This window comes from Lepidochelys kempii, chromosome 10 (assembly GCF_965140285.1).
Source record: "Lepidochelys kempii isolate rLepKem1 chromosome 10, rLepKem1.hap1, whole genome shotgun sequence".
In the NCBI taxonomy this organism is placed as follows: Eukaryota; Metazoa; Chordata; order Testudines; family Cheloniidae; genus Lepidochelys; species Lepidochelys kempii.
Genome location: NC_136389.1, coordinates 61,032,117 through 61,048,673, shown reverse-complemented (window position 1 = coordinate 61,048,673; position 16,557 = coordinate 61,032,117). Strand labels below are relative to the sequence as shown.

At 38.4% G+C, this 16,557-nt stretch overlaps 1 protein-coding gene across 4 annotated transcripts in view; it reads left to right on the top strand.

Annotated features, from left to right (window-relative positions):
- The window catches only part of UNC13C (unc-13 homolog C), a 433,277-nt gene that overhangs the window by 300,026 nt on the left and 116,694 nt on the right, over positions 1 to 16,557 (top strand). For 3 of the 4 annotated variants that reach the window (XM_073303829.1, XM_073303826.2, XM_073303828.2), the window contains exons 22-24: positions 2,456 to 2,533; positions 9,898 to 9,975; positions 10,436 to 10,465. In XM_073303829.1, coding sequence (XP_073159930.1) covers positions 2,456 to 2,533; positions 9,898 to 9,975; positions 10,436 to 10,465 — 186 coding nt within the window. The remainder of the gene's footprint in view (positions 1 to 2,455; positions 2,534 to 9,897; positions 9,976 to 10,435; positions 10,466 to 16,557) is intronic. The other variant, XM_073303827.2, reaches the window with a different exon arrangement.

The following is a 16,557-nucleotide window of genomic DNA, read 5'->3' as shown; positions in this document are numbered from 1 at the left end:
CATTGTTGGTTGAAGCCTCTCCAGAGTTTGTTTGTTTTGTTTCTTGCTCTGCCACCTCATTGGCATGTTGGTCCTGCTGATGGATAGTTTGTTCTGTTAGGCTGTTTTGGAAGCTTGGTGAATTTATGAGCTTTTCTTGAAGACCCAGTGCGGCCAGTTCATCTCTCATTCTCTGATGTCACTTAAAATCAACGATTTCCATTTTCTGTGGATTGCTAAAGAATACATTGAAAAGTGCTGCTCTCTGTGGGATCTTATGTGCTGCCCTCTCTTTCTCCATTTTAAGATTTCACCAGTGAGAAATACTCCCTGCTTAAGGTCTATCAGCCAGGATTTCTTAACTTACTTTATTGTACAATATTTCTAGCTATACAGTATCCTTCCAACATTTTGAACCAGATCCTTGGCCCCTGCTAAGATCTTTTTGAATCTTCAGAGCAGCTTAAAGGGACCTAACCAGCCTAAAAGAGCTTCTAAAGATTCCCCAGAATGGGGATGTCCTAAGCTGACATAAAGCAGGCATAGCTGACTTTACACCATTTACTTCCCCAACCTCTGATATAAGGGGAATGTCAGGAATGGGGAATGCATGATAGGAATGTGTAGGGACAGGAGGGCCAAAGCCAGAGCCCCAGGTTTGGAGAGAGGAAAGTTTACTTTGAGCCACCTTACCCCACCCCAACAGCATCAATCATCAGCTCAGTACAGAAGAGTACATGACCTTCTATACTTGTTAAAGAGATACCATAGAATTGCCAGGTAGCAAGGCCATCAGGGACCAGAGCCAGTGCTATGACAAAGACCCTCATTTCTAACTGATCCTCCAGAATCTACAGGGCTTGGGAGCGGGTCCTGGGACCTATTTGCAGTGTATGATGGGGGAGAAACTCTAGGAGGGAATCCTCATAGGTCTTTCCTCCCCAGAGCTCCCAGCTGTAGGCTTTGCTTTGGAAGGGGAGGCAGGCAGCATGGCTTAGTGGATAGAGAACTGGACCAGGATTCAGGACACTTAAGTGCTATTCAGGAGACTTAGATGCTATTCTAAATCCAGCTGCCACTGCATTGTTAGGTGACCTTGGGCAAGTCATTTCACCGCTTTGTACCTCAGTTTCCCCATCTTTAAAATGGGATAATAATGGTTGTCTCCTTTGTAAAGCACTTTGAGATCTGTTGATGAAAAGCACTATGCAAGAGCCAGATATTATTATTTTGCTCATTTTGTTTCTCAAAATAGCATAAGTGGTTAAACTACGTCATGTGCTATTCACCTGCCATTGTTTGTTTGTTTGTTAACCTAAGGTTATTTCTGGGTTCTATGGCTGAGTCTCAAGTTTTAGACCATAAACAAGTTTATTTTTCTGAATGCCAAAGATTAAGCATTTTTTCCTTTGAAAATAGACTCCACTGCTGAGACCTTGCATGTCAAGTTCTCACCTTCTGCAGGTATTTAACAGCTGAGTTTACAGGGTTCGCCCTTAAAGACTTGCCAGTTGCCTTAGATAATTAAATAATATCACCTGAGTATTTACAGTATTTCCCTTAGCTCCCAGAATAATAACTACAAGGAGGTAGAGGTAATACTGCTAATACAGGGTGATCACTGTAGATATACTTGAAAAGCAGGGTTTGTTATAGAGCCTTAACTATAGTTGTAATAAACCTATCTGGAAAATGTGGTGCTGTGTGCAAGTGAAATATCATACTTCAAGTAAAGGCCAAAAGTAATTTTCTCTATCATATTTGAAGGCAAGTTTGAACAGCTGGGGGTGGATCAGCCACCTGCTTTTTCTAGGTTTATTGATCTGCTGTTTGATAAGCTTACACATTGTGTAAGGCCAACTTTCTACTTGGATTGCCACAGTCTTGCAAGCTTTAAAATTCCATGACAGTGCCAAGGGCTAAGAAATAGTTTGTATTTACACATAATTCTGTGCTTTCATCACTTTTCTCAGTCTGTAAACAAAGTACATATTCACATGATTGTTGAGGATTACGTTCACATTGCTGATATTTAAACATTGCTCCTTTGGTTCTTATTTTTCCATTACATTTTAATCTGTAGGTTGTCACCCTAGAGGATTTTGAGCATCACTAATGTTCTGCTTAGTACATGTTGCACAATGCACAAACTAGAGCCCCTCAATGTTCTTACTTCTCAATGTCAGTATAACTAAATGCAAAGTATTTCTGTTATAGAAAATTACATTCCATTAAAAAAGAAACATTATCCATTGTGAAGGGATTTAAAATGTGACCTTTCCAATTTTCTAAGCAAATGCAAACTAAAATTTTGTAAATTTAATCCAGGATAATTTTCTATCATTTACAAATATTATCTGCTTTGAAAACAAGCCTCTACTTTCACTTGAATACTATTTTGTATTTTTACTTACCATTCTTCAGAGACTGTTACATGATTATGTATCTCAATTAAACATTTCCTTTTCCACGCCAGACTATCAACAAAGTGCTTCTTCAGTATGCTGCAATTATTTCAAATGACTTCAGTTCATACTGTGATAAAGAAATTTTGGTAAGTAAAGTTTAAAAAATACTAATATTATTTCTGATATTATTTCTGTCTTTAAAAAGTGCACTTAGAGGTCTTATTATATTAACTGGAAATATGATCATTTTTATTGCAAAAAAATGAATGGAAAAAGGGAGAGGTTTTTTCCCAGAGGATAACCTATTTTCCTTGATTACTTACATTGTAATATAACAACTGATGAGGGTTGGTGGAAGAAAGGGGAAATTAATATTAGAAGGAGAAATACTATGCACAGAGAAGTGTGGAAGAAACTGGTGATTTCCTATATTTGAAGTGATTACGTTGATGGAGATTTGCACCCAAAAACCTTAGCTCTAAATTAAGGAGGTTTTTGTGTGTGACAGAATCCTATATTGTTCTCTCCTAAATCCCAGTAAATGATAAATGACTGTAATATGACACGTCCTCACCTCCACCCATCTTCTCCTTCTCCATGCAGTAGTGAAAAAGAATGGTAAACTAATGTGCTGTCTTGGCTGCAGAGAATTCTTGCATGACAAGCCCAATGGACACAGCAGTAAATAAGACACAGACAGTGCAGTTAAATAAGCGTTACAATATTATTAACGACTTAACATAACCAAGGAACACCCTTGCAGCAAACTGACCCAGTGTGTGGTGTCACTATTGTGCCATCAAGACCAATACACCCAGGAAAGGCCTTGCTGGGCCTTGCCCAATGAGTACTTCAGCAGGAGTTGGCATATATCATAACTATGTACTACTTTGTCCTCATTTGAGTAACTAATGTGCAACCCAAGAGGTACCTTATTCTGTCCGTATATTTAGGTTCAAACCAGTCAAAGTCATTTGCAGGACCTGGCCTTTACCTGTCACATCTTTATGCACAGGTATGGGATTATGTTAATTGTTCCTGGACCAACAGCAATGTTTGGGAGAAATACATAGCTGTTAAAGGGACAGTGTTCTCCAGCCTCAAAAGATTGGGCCGTGCTGGGGAGATAGAAAATCCCAGACTGAATGGCTAGTCTGTAGTCCTGGAGAATCCTTTCTCAACCCCTAAAAGGTGGTCAGGTGAAATTGAAAGCCCACAGGACACCTGGTCATAGCAATAACAAACTAGGATGTGCAGGAACCAGTGCCGGGGGAAGAGACAGCTCAGCAAAATGATGCTGAGAACCAGGAAAGTCCTGCAGTAAATAACCCTCTCCCAGTCCCTTCTAGAGAGGGAGCAGAGCTATTGGCCACCAGCCACAGCATACAAATTGTCCTATTTGGTACTGCAGGGGACTGGCAAAGAACAAATAGGGAGCAGCCACATGAAACTCAGAATACAGGAAAATCCTCCCAGAGCACAGAAGGATGGTCTCACCCGTTGCTGATCCCAGCAAACCGTCCCTGAATGGGGTGGGCATTCTGTGAGGTTCTTTGCACATCAACTCCCATTAGAGTCCAGACAACTTAAGGGTGTTTGGAGGAGAATCTTGGCTTCTGGAAGGACTGGGCCCACTATCCTAAACTAAGCTAAAGTAAAAGATTTTGAGAAAATGAAAAGCTGTTGTTCAAAAACCCAGAAGTTCAGAACGCTTTTATAGATTTATGAAAGTTGAGAACTAAACTGGAGCACAAATTATTTTTTTCACACATAGAACTGGGGGAGGAACTATGTTGGTGAGATTGGAACTGAGATTGGAAATGAATAAATGGAAAAATGGAAATAATATGCCCTCGTTGTCACCGGAGCTTGATATTATCACAATCCAAAGGTCACCAGCATATACAACAAAAGAAATCAGAAATATGGTATAGCTAAATAGCTGTACGCAGTGTACATTTCCCAGACCTGAAGAAGAGCTTGGTGTAAGCTTGAAAGCTTGTCTCTCTCACGAACAGAAGTTGGTCCAATAAAAGATATTACCTCACCCACCTTGTTTCTCTAATAGCTAAAGAGCAACAGTCCTTGGTTCCTTCCTCTTCTAACCACCACAGACAACATTTGAAATATTAATTTTTCTACCAAACCATAGCGATACGTATGGTGGAAAAAGACTTAAATATTCTTTGCTTACTATGCAATTACATTTAATATCATGTCAGTAAATAAAACTAAGAGTAATGAGAGAGTTTAGAAACCTGTAACTTTAGGCAGTGGTTTTATATTAATATTTCTACAAGGGAATGAATTTTATTTATATGGATGTGTCATATTTCAGACTCCCTTTCTACTTCAAATATCTTCATCTTTGGAGCCCCTACCGAAAACATATTGAAAAAGACATACATAAGGAGATTTCCACACATTTTGCATCTGGCAATGCTTAAATCTTGCTTACATCAGAAAGAAGACACTAAGCAGCAAGCCAGGCTTGGCAGCCAAGAAACGCAGCTAGTCAGTTCACAACATACCAGAATACCATGTTGTCATAAGTTTGCCCAGCAGGTCATTTTCATGGTTCAGTCAAGGTTCTTCATCTTGTGAGCTATTGCCATAAGTAGCGGAAATAAGCAATCAGTGTAGATATAGATATACACATGCAAATGTTGTGTGTCTTTACATGGATTCTCCCTACCTCCCACAGGAGCCACTGAGCTGAAAATACCTTGGGGCAGAGTATCTCCCATGATGTGGGAGTGAATGCATCCCCTGTTTTTCCCCCTCATGCATCTGTCAGTAATCCAGCCCACCTGCTCCAGACGGTTGTTTATATATGGGTTTGGCCCAATATGTTGCCATAGCCAATTGCACTTTACATGTAGTGTGCAAGTTAATTAAGATTTGTAGTATTGTACTTACAGGTTTCAGAGTAACAGCCGTGTTAGTCTGTATTCGCAAAAAGAAAAGGAGTACTTGTGGCACCTTAGAGACTAACCAATTTATTTGAGCATGAGCTTTCGTGAGCTACAGCTCACTTCATCGGATGCATGCCGTGGAAACTGCAGCAGACTTTATATATACACAGAGAATCTGAAACAATACCTCCTCCCACCCCACTGTCCTGCTGGTAATAGCTTATCTAAAGTGATCATCAGGTGGGCCATTTCCAGCACAAATCCAGGTTTTCTCACCCTCCACCCCCCCACACAAATTCACTCTCCTGCTGGTGATAGCCCATCCAAAGTGACAAATCTTTACACAATGTGCATGATAATAAAGTTGGGCCATTTCCTGCACAAATCCAGGTTCTCTCACCCCCTCACCCCCCTCCCAAAAACCACACACACAAACTCACTATCCTGCTGGTAATAGCTCATCCAAAGTGACCATTCTCCCTACAATGTGCATAATTAAGGTGGGCCATTTCCAGCACAAATCCAGGTTTTCTCACATCCCCCCCACCACCCCCATACATATATATAAAGTCTGCTGCAGTTTCCACGGCATGCATCCGATGAAGTGAGCTGTAGCTCACGAAAGCTCATGCTCAAACAAATTGGTTAGTCTCTAAGGTGCCACAAGTACTCCTTTTCTTATTGTACTTACAGTTCATTTCAAATTAGGACTCTGATACCTAATGTTAGGTCATCAAATCACACTGTTTGTGTTGCCTCTTAGTCTTTCCAATGGGATTTTTTTCATCATTGAAGTGATTGATTTCTGAAGTCACCCTGGAACGCTAATCTTTGCTAAGGCTTTGGATAAGGTTGTTCTCATTATGGCTTTGTGACGGAGAAAAGGCATAAAGGATTACAACAAATGACTTTATAGAAAGATAACTTATTTTTACTAGAAATCATCTATTTGAAATTCATATTTCTAGATTGATGAGATTTCATTTGATTTGGTGATCCCAAGTTATACTAAAACGCCATCTCCTGTTTTTCATTTGCTAGAAGAGATTTAAATAAATACTGCTTTATGATTGTGTTAAGTGCAAAGTTATCAAATTTATTTTAGGACCATTTTATTAATTCCATTCAATAAAATTTACAGGAACTTTTCAAATAAAAAACAGACATAGCTGTACATTTTCTATGGTGTGTACTTCTTTATTAAATGTATCATCATATTTCCCCACAGCCTGTCACTGTTTATGAACATATTTCAGTTTTATGCATTGTGCTTGGTATTCAGTTTTGTGTGTTGTTCTGTTTGGCTGTCTGATTCCTCTAAGGTGCCATAAATAGAATTCTAAGGTTCAACATATGCAATAAACTGGGAACATTTTTGAGCCTCAGATCTACTCTCATTGAAGTCAATGCAAATTTTGCCAGTGAATTAACAGGTGCAGGATCAGGCCCTTAATAAGCAACTATGATCTCAGAGGAAACTTTGAAAACTGTCTCATTAGGAACAATTCACCTGATACTTGTTCAATGTATTTATCTTCTCTCTTCCTTTATTGTCAAGAGCACTGGCAGTTGTTTAGAACAGTGGCTCTCGACCCGGAGTCCGGGGCACCGTCGGGGGCCGTGAGGAAGTTTCAGGGGGGCCGTCAAGCAGGGCCAGCATTAACTTTGCTGGGATCCAGGGTCCCAGGGTAGAAAGCTGAAGCCCTACTGCATGGGGCTGAAGCTGAGGGCCCTGAGCTCTGCCACCCAGGGCTAAAGCCTAAGCCTGAGCAATGTAGCTTCACAGGAGCCCCTGTGGCGTGGGGCCCCAGGCAGCTGCCCTGTTTGCTACCCCCTAATGCTGGCCCTGGTTTTATATGCAGAAAACCAGTTATTGTGGCACAGGTGGGCCGTAGAGTTTTTATAGCATGTTGGAGTGGACTCAGAAGAAAAAAGTTTGAGAACCCCTGGTTTAAAAGAAATACATGTGCTGTATTCCCCATCAGAAATCATAATCATCTGTTAGTGACATCACAGATTGTTTCCAAAACAAGCAATAATGATGTGTCAAAAAGAAGATGAATACAACTAAGCAGTAGGTAACAAGTATACTTTTTTCATGGAGGTAATGTCAGAAATGACATACAAAGATGACCAGTGGTTCTCAAATATGCTCTTAAAAGAGAGAGACTCTGATGTGGGCAACCTCCTGGCTCAGTCCCAGCCCCGCACCTTCCCTGCAGCGACTTTAGAGCTTTGTGGCTATGTATTTATAGTACCCAAAACATAGTGGGTGCTTTTCTTGCATACAATAAGGTAGGTCCCTCCCAAAAGTGAATAAACGAATGACATGAACCTGCAAACACTTACTGCTAGCCATAATGTGTATTACCATGAATACTCCCCATTGAAGTCTTGTGGCCTGGGAGTTCTCACAGTAGTAAGCACTATGTCTGGTAGTAATGGATCCTAAAAACACAATATGCTGAAAAAGAAATAATAGAGAGGCAGTAAGACAAACTGTTATTTCTCTAATTATTTTGAACCCAGACCCATTGATTCTATAATATTCTCATCCAGCATCAAACTTTATTTTCATTATTTAAAATTTTGTATGTATACACATACACAGCTGTTGTACAATGTTATATAGAAATGCAGATGTGTGTATAGATATATAATTCATATGTATATTTACCTGTTTCATAGGCATATTTAGTTATTTATTTGTGTATTTATTGCTCTCTGTCTATACTTATTATTCACTGTCCTCCTTGCCCATAACCTTTTCCACTTACCCACTGCTTTTAATCCTTTCCTACCTTTAAATTCTAGTTGTAATAGAAGAGATCAGATACAATCTCTCTTTGGCTCATTTTGTATTTGGGTTCTATCCTCCATATCCCCTGAATTTCAGTGTAATCTGCAGATTTGATCATGGTTAAATATTTACCAAAGGGCGCCCAACAATGAAAGGTTCTTTCACAAATTTTAGTTCCCATTCAGCAATATGAGCAGTGGAGCTCCTTTGAAGACTGATGCACAAGTAACTGGAATTTCTTGGATGGCAGAGTTAGTTACCCACTGTTTTGATTGGGCATGCTTCCCCATTAAAACAGATGTAGCTCCCTGGACACAAGTGCTCCACAGATGTCAGCTGAAGAACCATTGAACTAGGATATATATAAGCAGAATTGTTTCTAATGTTAATGTTTCTCAAGTTTTCCAGGAAATGTCAACAGCCTTTTAAACACTGTTGCTTTGCTTATGCTTTTATGGAAATATCAACCACTGCAGTACCCTAACCTTAAGATATGACAGACTCTAGTACTCTGTGTTTGTGCACTGCCTAGAACAAAGGGGCTACGTACTTGGTTGGCACTGCTGTAATAAACATTTTTCACGATAGAAACTGGCTGTTTTCAAGGGTTTGCAGGTTTATTTCCATGGGGAACTAATTGGGGGTGGGGTCTTTTCACTGGAATGTAATCCAAGATGCCCCAGTTCACTGGTGCTGAGTGCCCTCTTTCACATTCTTTCTGACCCAATCCTTAAGGATCCAGCACCAATATCAGATAGAAAAAGGCGCAGGACATAAAGGGGATAGGGTGGCTGCCTCTTGTGGGCGGGGATGGGGAGAATGGTTCAGTAGTTACATGAGGTCAAGTCACTTGTTGGGGGAGGAAGAGAGATGAGAATCTCAGGACAGTGTGCTAAAATTTACTGTACTTTATTGAGACTGAGTGATGAAAGGGTTAAGAATACTAAATAAGGATCTTCTATTTTATTCTCCAGTTTCCTTTTTCTTTCTGACCCTGAGTTCCCTTAGATTTTATAGAGTAGGCTGCTGAATTATTTAAATGCTCTTCTGAACCCTAGTCTACTCAAACCATGTTTCAGCCAACAGTGAGCTGCATCACAGACTAAAAGGGTTTTAAATGTATGTGGGTTGCTGTTAGCACCCGTCATCTTCTTGTGAGGTTTAAGTATAGATGCATTATAGAAATTCATTTCTTGCAGATTTGAATGTAATGTGCAGATGCACTGGAACAGTAATCCTGCCAAAACAGAATTCTATTATCAAGATTTTTTTTATATTACAAAGTAGTAAATAAAGCCATACGAATTTACAAAGCCTCCATAGTAGAATCCGTTTAATTTAATCTCTGTATCTGGCAGTTGCTATCTTTTGCAGTGCGATTCCCTCAGTCTTTGGCATACAGTTTAAAAAAGACAATGGCTTACGTGAAAAGTTTAAACAATAGTATTTTAAAAATAAAATATGAAGGCATGTTTATGCGACTAATATTGCTTAGATTATTAAAGCATTTTTAAAGGAATGCAAAATTGTGCACCTGTGGAATAATTTAGTTTGTTATAGAATTGCCTGATTTATTCATATGCTGAGATCTCAAATGTTAACTTCATTGTAGTACATAAATGTATCAGTTTTATGCTGGAATAGGAAGATGGATTTCCAGCAAAAAAGAACCAGATATTGCAATCTTGAATCGCTTTACTTATACTTCTTCCTTTTGGCCATTCTCAACTGTTATGTTTTAGTTTGTTTGTATCTGTTTGTTCATATAACAACACATGCTATACTTTATTTATAGCCCTGTATCTTGATGAACAATATCCAGCAGTTGCGAGTCCAGCTTGAGAAAATGTTTGAGTCTATGGGAGGAAAAGAGGTAGGTGGTTTTAATTCCCTGCGTTCACTGCACAGCTACTTAGAGATCATTAGCGGTATGTTCGCAACCTATCCATAGCCTTTGCTTCTGCTTGCCAAGAAAATCAAAATGTAAAAATAAGACATATTACAGAGTTTGAAAAAATATAATATTTTATTTAAAAGCAATGCCATGTGAGAACTATATAATGCACTGGGAATGTCTGGGGAAACAAGTAATGCATTTTCATAGAAACATGCTAATGATCTGTAAAGTTCAACCAATATTGGATGTTTTATATTGCATTCTGTAGTGCCCGCTTGATTTGAATGTTCGTACTGGTATATATTTTGTTTTGTTTTTTTATGTACCAGTTTGTTTTGTTTGCATCTACAACATTCTGTAGAAAATGTGCCTTGTGCTTTGTCTGTAATGTGTCATGTCTTTGTCCAATGCCTTTGACTTGCAATCCACTGAGCAGAAGAAAGAAGGAGAGCGATTCTCTTATGAGGTTTGTGATAGTAAACATCTTTTATTATACCTGACTATGTTTCCTAAGGCTAAGAACAGTTTCCGACTAATTTCCATGTTTGCATTTAATAATTCCCTATAATGCTAACTACTATGCTTTGGCACTCAGTTTACACTCTGCATTAAATCTTTCAATATGCAAATAGTGTAAAGTATTCCATAAATCACAAGAAGGTTGTAAAATATATTCTTTTCAATGCACTTTCAATACCTAAAGTCCCAAACTTGCAAATCTCATTCAAATGAGTAATTCTAATCCCCTCAAGCAGCATTCCAGCAATCATTCGTACGCAGAAAAGCATGTGCTTAATTTTAAGCATGTCTTTAAGTCCCATTGACTTTAATGGGACATAACCACATACAGAGGTGCTTTGGTGAAACAGGTTGTCAAGTAGCTCCTTTGAAGTAATTGATTAGTCACACAAGTAAGGTTTACAGATCTTCCACCCAGAACAGACCTTCCATCTGGAAAGTGTTGATGTTACTAATTAAATAGATATTAATGTATTCTTTTTCAAACCGTTATGTTCAGTGTGAATCACTATACACTGATACAAGAAACATTTTAAAGCCTGATTTTTATTAGCTAGAATAACATGAAAGGGGAAGTCAATGCCCACCACCCACCCCGGACAAATGTGAACCTTAAAATGCTCTTCACTTCTAATTTTATTGTGATATGTTTCTTTAGCTAAAACAAAGGTCTGAAGACATAAATCTAATTCTTCTTAAAGAACACTAAAGAAATGATTTACAGTATAAATGTGCAACTTTTGTGCAACATGCAGGCTATCTTTAAAAGCTTCATATCTGTTTAAGATGTTACTAACACAATATGATGTGACATATCCCAAGCTACAGATCGAATAATCAAGCTTCAAATAATGATTTGCTCTGTGAAAATGAAGTTGCTTTGTAAAACTTGTTTTCTTCCTTGAATAAAGACGACCTCAAGATTTGAGTGAGGTACTCAAAATCCAATTGCCTTAGCAATGATCATGTTATTGGTAATTACATATACGTAATTGGAATGAAATGCAGGGTTTTTTTTATCAATTTCCAGCTGTATATTAATACTTCATCTCTTTAGGAACTGTATAAATCATAATATTTTAAGGAGCCAATCTTGCCAGTTTCAGAGTACCTCCCATGATACTGAAGTCAGTGATAATTAAGAAAACTCATCACCTTTTAGAATTAGGCCCAAAGTACATTATTTGCCATTCATTCATTTAGCGCTTTGAGGGGTCCCGCATCAAAAACATTTCTGCAAATTTTTGCATCTGATAAAATCAGAGTCAATGTACAGTAGCAATGGTAGGCTGATGTACCGGCTAAAACTGAAGGACGGGGAGGCACATCAAACATTTATAGAAATACTGTGGATTTATTGTTGGTATCTTTTTTGTTAAATGGGCAGTAAAATGTAATCAGCTCAGCTGTGTAAAAGTGGAACTCTTCCGATTTCCCATGAACAAATAGGGATGGTGAATGTTCTGTTCCCACTCAAGTACATCTCTAATATTCCTCCTAAAGCAGCAACCTCTTTATAGCTGTTACTAATTCTACATATTTCATAGCTGTTACTGATTCTACATATCTCTACGTATTTTAAGAGATTTTTCTCTCTATTTAAGGAGTTGGAAATGAAGAGCTGCAATATTTTTGTCAATGCTTCATTATAAAGGGTGCTAAAAGTGTATCAGCCAGATTCTTACTAGAAAACAAAAATCTGCTGGGTGTTATCTGAATTATTATTGTTTAATTTGTGTATTGTTGCTTCATTACGCAGCCATAGGTTAACTGTGCAGCTCTGTGTTGACATTAAAAATCAGATGCACAGGATCCACTGTTCACTCAGATGTTCATTATTATCATCTGCATGAGGATGCTCCCCGGAATGGGGTAGATGCTTTCCAAATGAGACATTAGACACAGTCCTTGCCCCAAAGAAAAATCTCAGGGGAGAAGTATCTTATAAAGGAGATAAGCATACAATCAGTTTATTTAAAAAAAAAACAATCCCAACTATTCCCGCTAGCCCTTTACCTAATCATTGTGCCAGGAGATAGATACAGCAAGATATGGAAAGGTAGTGGATGGCAATGATCTTTTTTGAGATAGTGTGTGAATTCCAGCGGGAAGAGGGTAGGATGGAGTGTCAGGTTTGGATGGAAGGGCTGGAGGTGGTAACAAGGAAAGTTGCAAGAAATGAAAAGGATGGTCCAAAAAGGGAGGGCAGAAATCACCAGAGGGAAGGGGAAGGAGGACAAGAAAAAGTGGAATGGATTTGTGTTGGTAAGAGGGGACTAAGAATTTGGAAGGGGAACGAGGAGCTGTTGAGGACAAAAGGGTAGAGAAGTGTAAGTAGTGGCAGAGAGCTACATTCTTTTCTCCTGATAATTAATGTTTGTAGACAGCAATTGCTGAAATGTTTCTAACTGGATTTTTTTAAACCTCATTCCTTTATGACTTAAGAGTTATCCTGTTTTCCCTCCAAAATTGGCTCATGTCTGAAATGGGGGGGGGGAACTCCCTAAGAAATTATATTATCTTTTTCTCGGAAAGTTTCATGTGATTTTAAAAAAGATCAAAAACTGCATTACAGGAGTAGATGGATATGCAAGAGGTGTGTACAGCATGTGTTCCCTGTTGGTCTGTCTGTGCCAATCTGTTGTCTCTTATCCTCTAAGCTATCTGGAACAGAACTGTCATTTTGTTCCATTTACAAGGTGCCTAACACAATAGGGTGCTGATCCATGACCAGGTCTCTTAGGCATTGTGGTAATACAAATAATAAATAATATATAAAATAACAGTATTTTATTTCACTTACTATATTTTTAAGTGAACTTAATACTTGTGAAAGTCTTTCAGGACTCCAAAGTTCTCTATTCCCAGGACACCCACAGTACTAGCATAAATTTCTCCATACTGCTGCACCGATATTCCTTGACTCTAACCTGTCTCTGTGGATGAGAACCACCATGGCCATTCAATCTCTGGTGTCCATGATGCCCAGTAAGGATGCATATTAGTGCCTGAATGATTGGAAGCATATGAAGGGAGGTTGGAAAAACTGAAATTGTTACCGTAGAAACTATACAAATCATGATAAAAATATATTCAATAATGAATGGTCTGGAGAAGGTAGATAGGAAACTTCTGTTCTCCCACAATAGCAAGAGGACAGTCAATGAAATTAAAAGGTAGCAAATCCAAACTAATAAAAGGATATACATTTTTATATAATGCATAATTAGACGGTGCTGCTCATTGCCTCCTGGTGGTGTTGTGGCCAAGAATTTAGCAAGATTCCAAAGGGGATTGGATATTTATATGGCTAAGAAGAATATCCAGAGCTATAATAGTTAATGCTAACAAAATTATTAACAGGATATTAAACCTCATGTTTCAGGGCCTAAACCAGTTGCTAACGATAGTGGATTAGGAGACCTAATGTGTGGGGAAGATGTATTGTAAGATTCTTACATCTTCCTGTGAAATACCTGGTCCTAGCCACTCTGTGAAATAGCTGGTTCTAGCCACTATCAGAGACAGAATACTGGACTAAATGGACCTCAGGTCTGATCCAGTCTGGCATTTCTTCTCTAAGAACTGAGACTAACAGCATATTTCATATCAGGCACCAAATTGCCTTCGAACCTCAGTGACTTTCTGTAACTAATAACCCATCGTCAGATTCTGATCGCAGCCTAAAATCTAGAGTTACTGCAGATTTACAGTGTTGTAACAACAATCGCAATCTAGTTCCCATTCTGACCCAGTGACCTAAATCCGAAAGACTCCAAAATTCTATTACTGGTCTCCTAAGTCATCCTGTACTACTCATCTTGAAAACAAATGCACTCACAAAGTACGCTCGCCCACCTAACAATGTTTATTTCCTATTACACTACTTTATATAGGATTCATCCATTTTACTCGTGTTTGAATTGCACCAGTAAGATTATTTCTCTATAGAACTCCTCTATGTTTCTGATAGCGTTACTAGTCTCAAACACCATAAAACACTGAAAATAGTCTGTGTAAGTTATGAACCCCCATCTCTATTACTTGAATATTAAGTTATATAGTAAATGAGAAATGAGGGTTGACACACTGAGAAATTAATTGCCGTATCAATGCTCTCATAGCCTAGATAAATATTTGAATAGAGCAGAAAAGTCCAATTTAAGTTACAGTGCTGCTTCTAAATCTTGTTTCCTTGAAACTCAGCAAGGATCTGCAAGCCCTGATTTGGGATAAAATGAGTTATCATTAATGTTATATCACAAAGAAAAATACAGACTGTTAGACAAAACACATATCAGACAGGAACATAACACATTCAATGGTAAACCATTAATCATCATTCGACTTAGAACTGTGGTGTTTTCATTATTAAAAGTAAATTGTTTGGGCCAAGTTTTGGCTAAGGAATTGCCTGGGGGTTACTCTTTTATAGGAACATGTGTAGATTTACCTGTGATACTGCATGAATGAAATAAACATGATGACAGTCCTTAAAAATATACTTGTCTTGTATTATTTTGCATACAACTTAATGTGCAAGAGAAGATGGCTTAAAATACGTTCATAGTGTTACCAGGGCGCAAAGCCATGGTGGCGGGAGAAAAAACTAGGGGGCGCAAATATATTTGCTTGCCCTGGGCACTAGAATGCCTAGTTACGGCACTGAGTGTTACAGTGATATTTATTCTTTATTTTTAACATATTTAAATAAAATAGGACAAATATCCCTTACTCAGTTTTTATTCAGTGCTTAATCAGGAAAACTCCCACTGAAGTAAATGCAAAACAAGATTAATAATGACTTGTCATTCTGTTCTGTTCTATTCGGATTCTTTCTTGTACTTATCCTGTAGTACATTGAGTGAAGTGACTAACATCTGCCATGTATTGTTTACTATCTGTACAACTTACATCCCTCATTGCTAAGAAGTTTGGACACTGATCTGAACTTCCACAAAGTCCAGGGGGATTCAGATTCAGTTTCCCACTTCCCACATATAAGATGTGAGTGTTAAGATGGAGGGATGTACTCTATGTCTGTATTTTTCATATTTTTGGGTTGGCATTGCCTCAGCTGAAGTTAAAAAAAAAGTGCAACTATAAACATAAGAGTAAAAATAACCCTATATAATTTATTTGTGTCTGTGTTTCCAGTGGATGATAGAGAGTACTTGACCTTGAAGGGTAAGGGCACCGGGGTAGTGAGATTTTCTTTGCTTTAAATTGTAATAAAATGTCCAATGCCTAGCAAACCCCAGTCCCTGATTAGTTTGTAACCCCCCATGGGTCATTACCTACCAGTTCAGAAACACTGCTCTGTATTCCAGAACTCACCCCTTTGTCACCTCAAACCCCATGCACCACTAAGTCCCACTTAACATCCATTTTGAGGATGTAAGTGGGACCTGAACATGCAAAGAAAACCATGCAGATAGACACCTGCCCGCATGGTTGGCTCTCCTTGCACAGCTGGGGGCTAAGAATGTGCATAGGTGCATTTCATCCAAAGAGAGAAAAGAAATTGATAAGAATAGAAAAATTATAGTGTACTCCTCTCTGTTTATGTTGTATTACTCATTTGGATGAAGAATGAAGGGGACTAGTTTGGCTATTGTTGGGTGATACTGGCATGGAGCATGTGTTCCTTCCTCACTATAAAGATGGATGGACCTGTTAAATATAGTGAATGGTGAGAGCTGTAATCTCTGAAAGAAACAAATTTAGATTTGCGCTACCCCAAACCGCTTCTGTCAGTGATATTAACAAAAAGAAACACTACTGTTCACGTTACTAGTATGATTTTCTGCAGTTGGAGCCGCATTAAAGAAAAACACAGAAAGGAAGTAAAGTATAAATGTAATAAACAAAAAGAAAATGCTTAATGAGACTATAGCACTGAAAGTTCTGTGGACACAAAGGCTTTTCCCACATTGGCAAGTCCAAAATAGAGTGAGGCATTCAGTAATGCTCCAATTAACCTGCTAAGTACAGAAACTAGAATACATAGGGCATTTAAAGGAATGTTTATTACTGTAG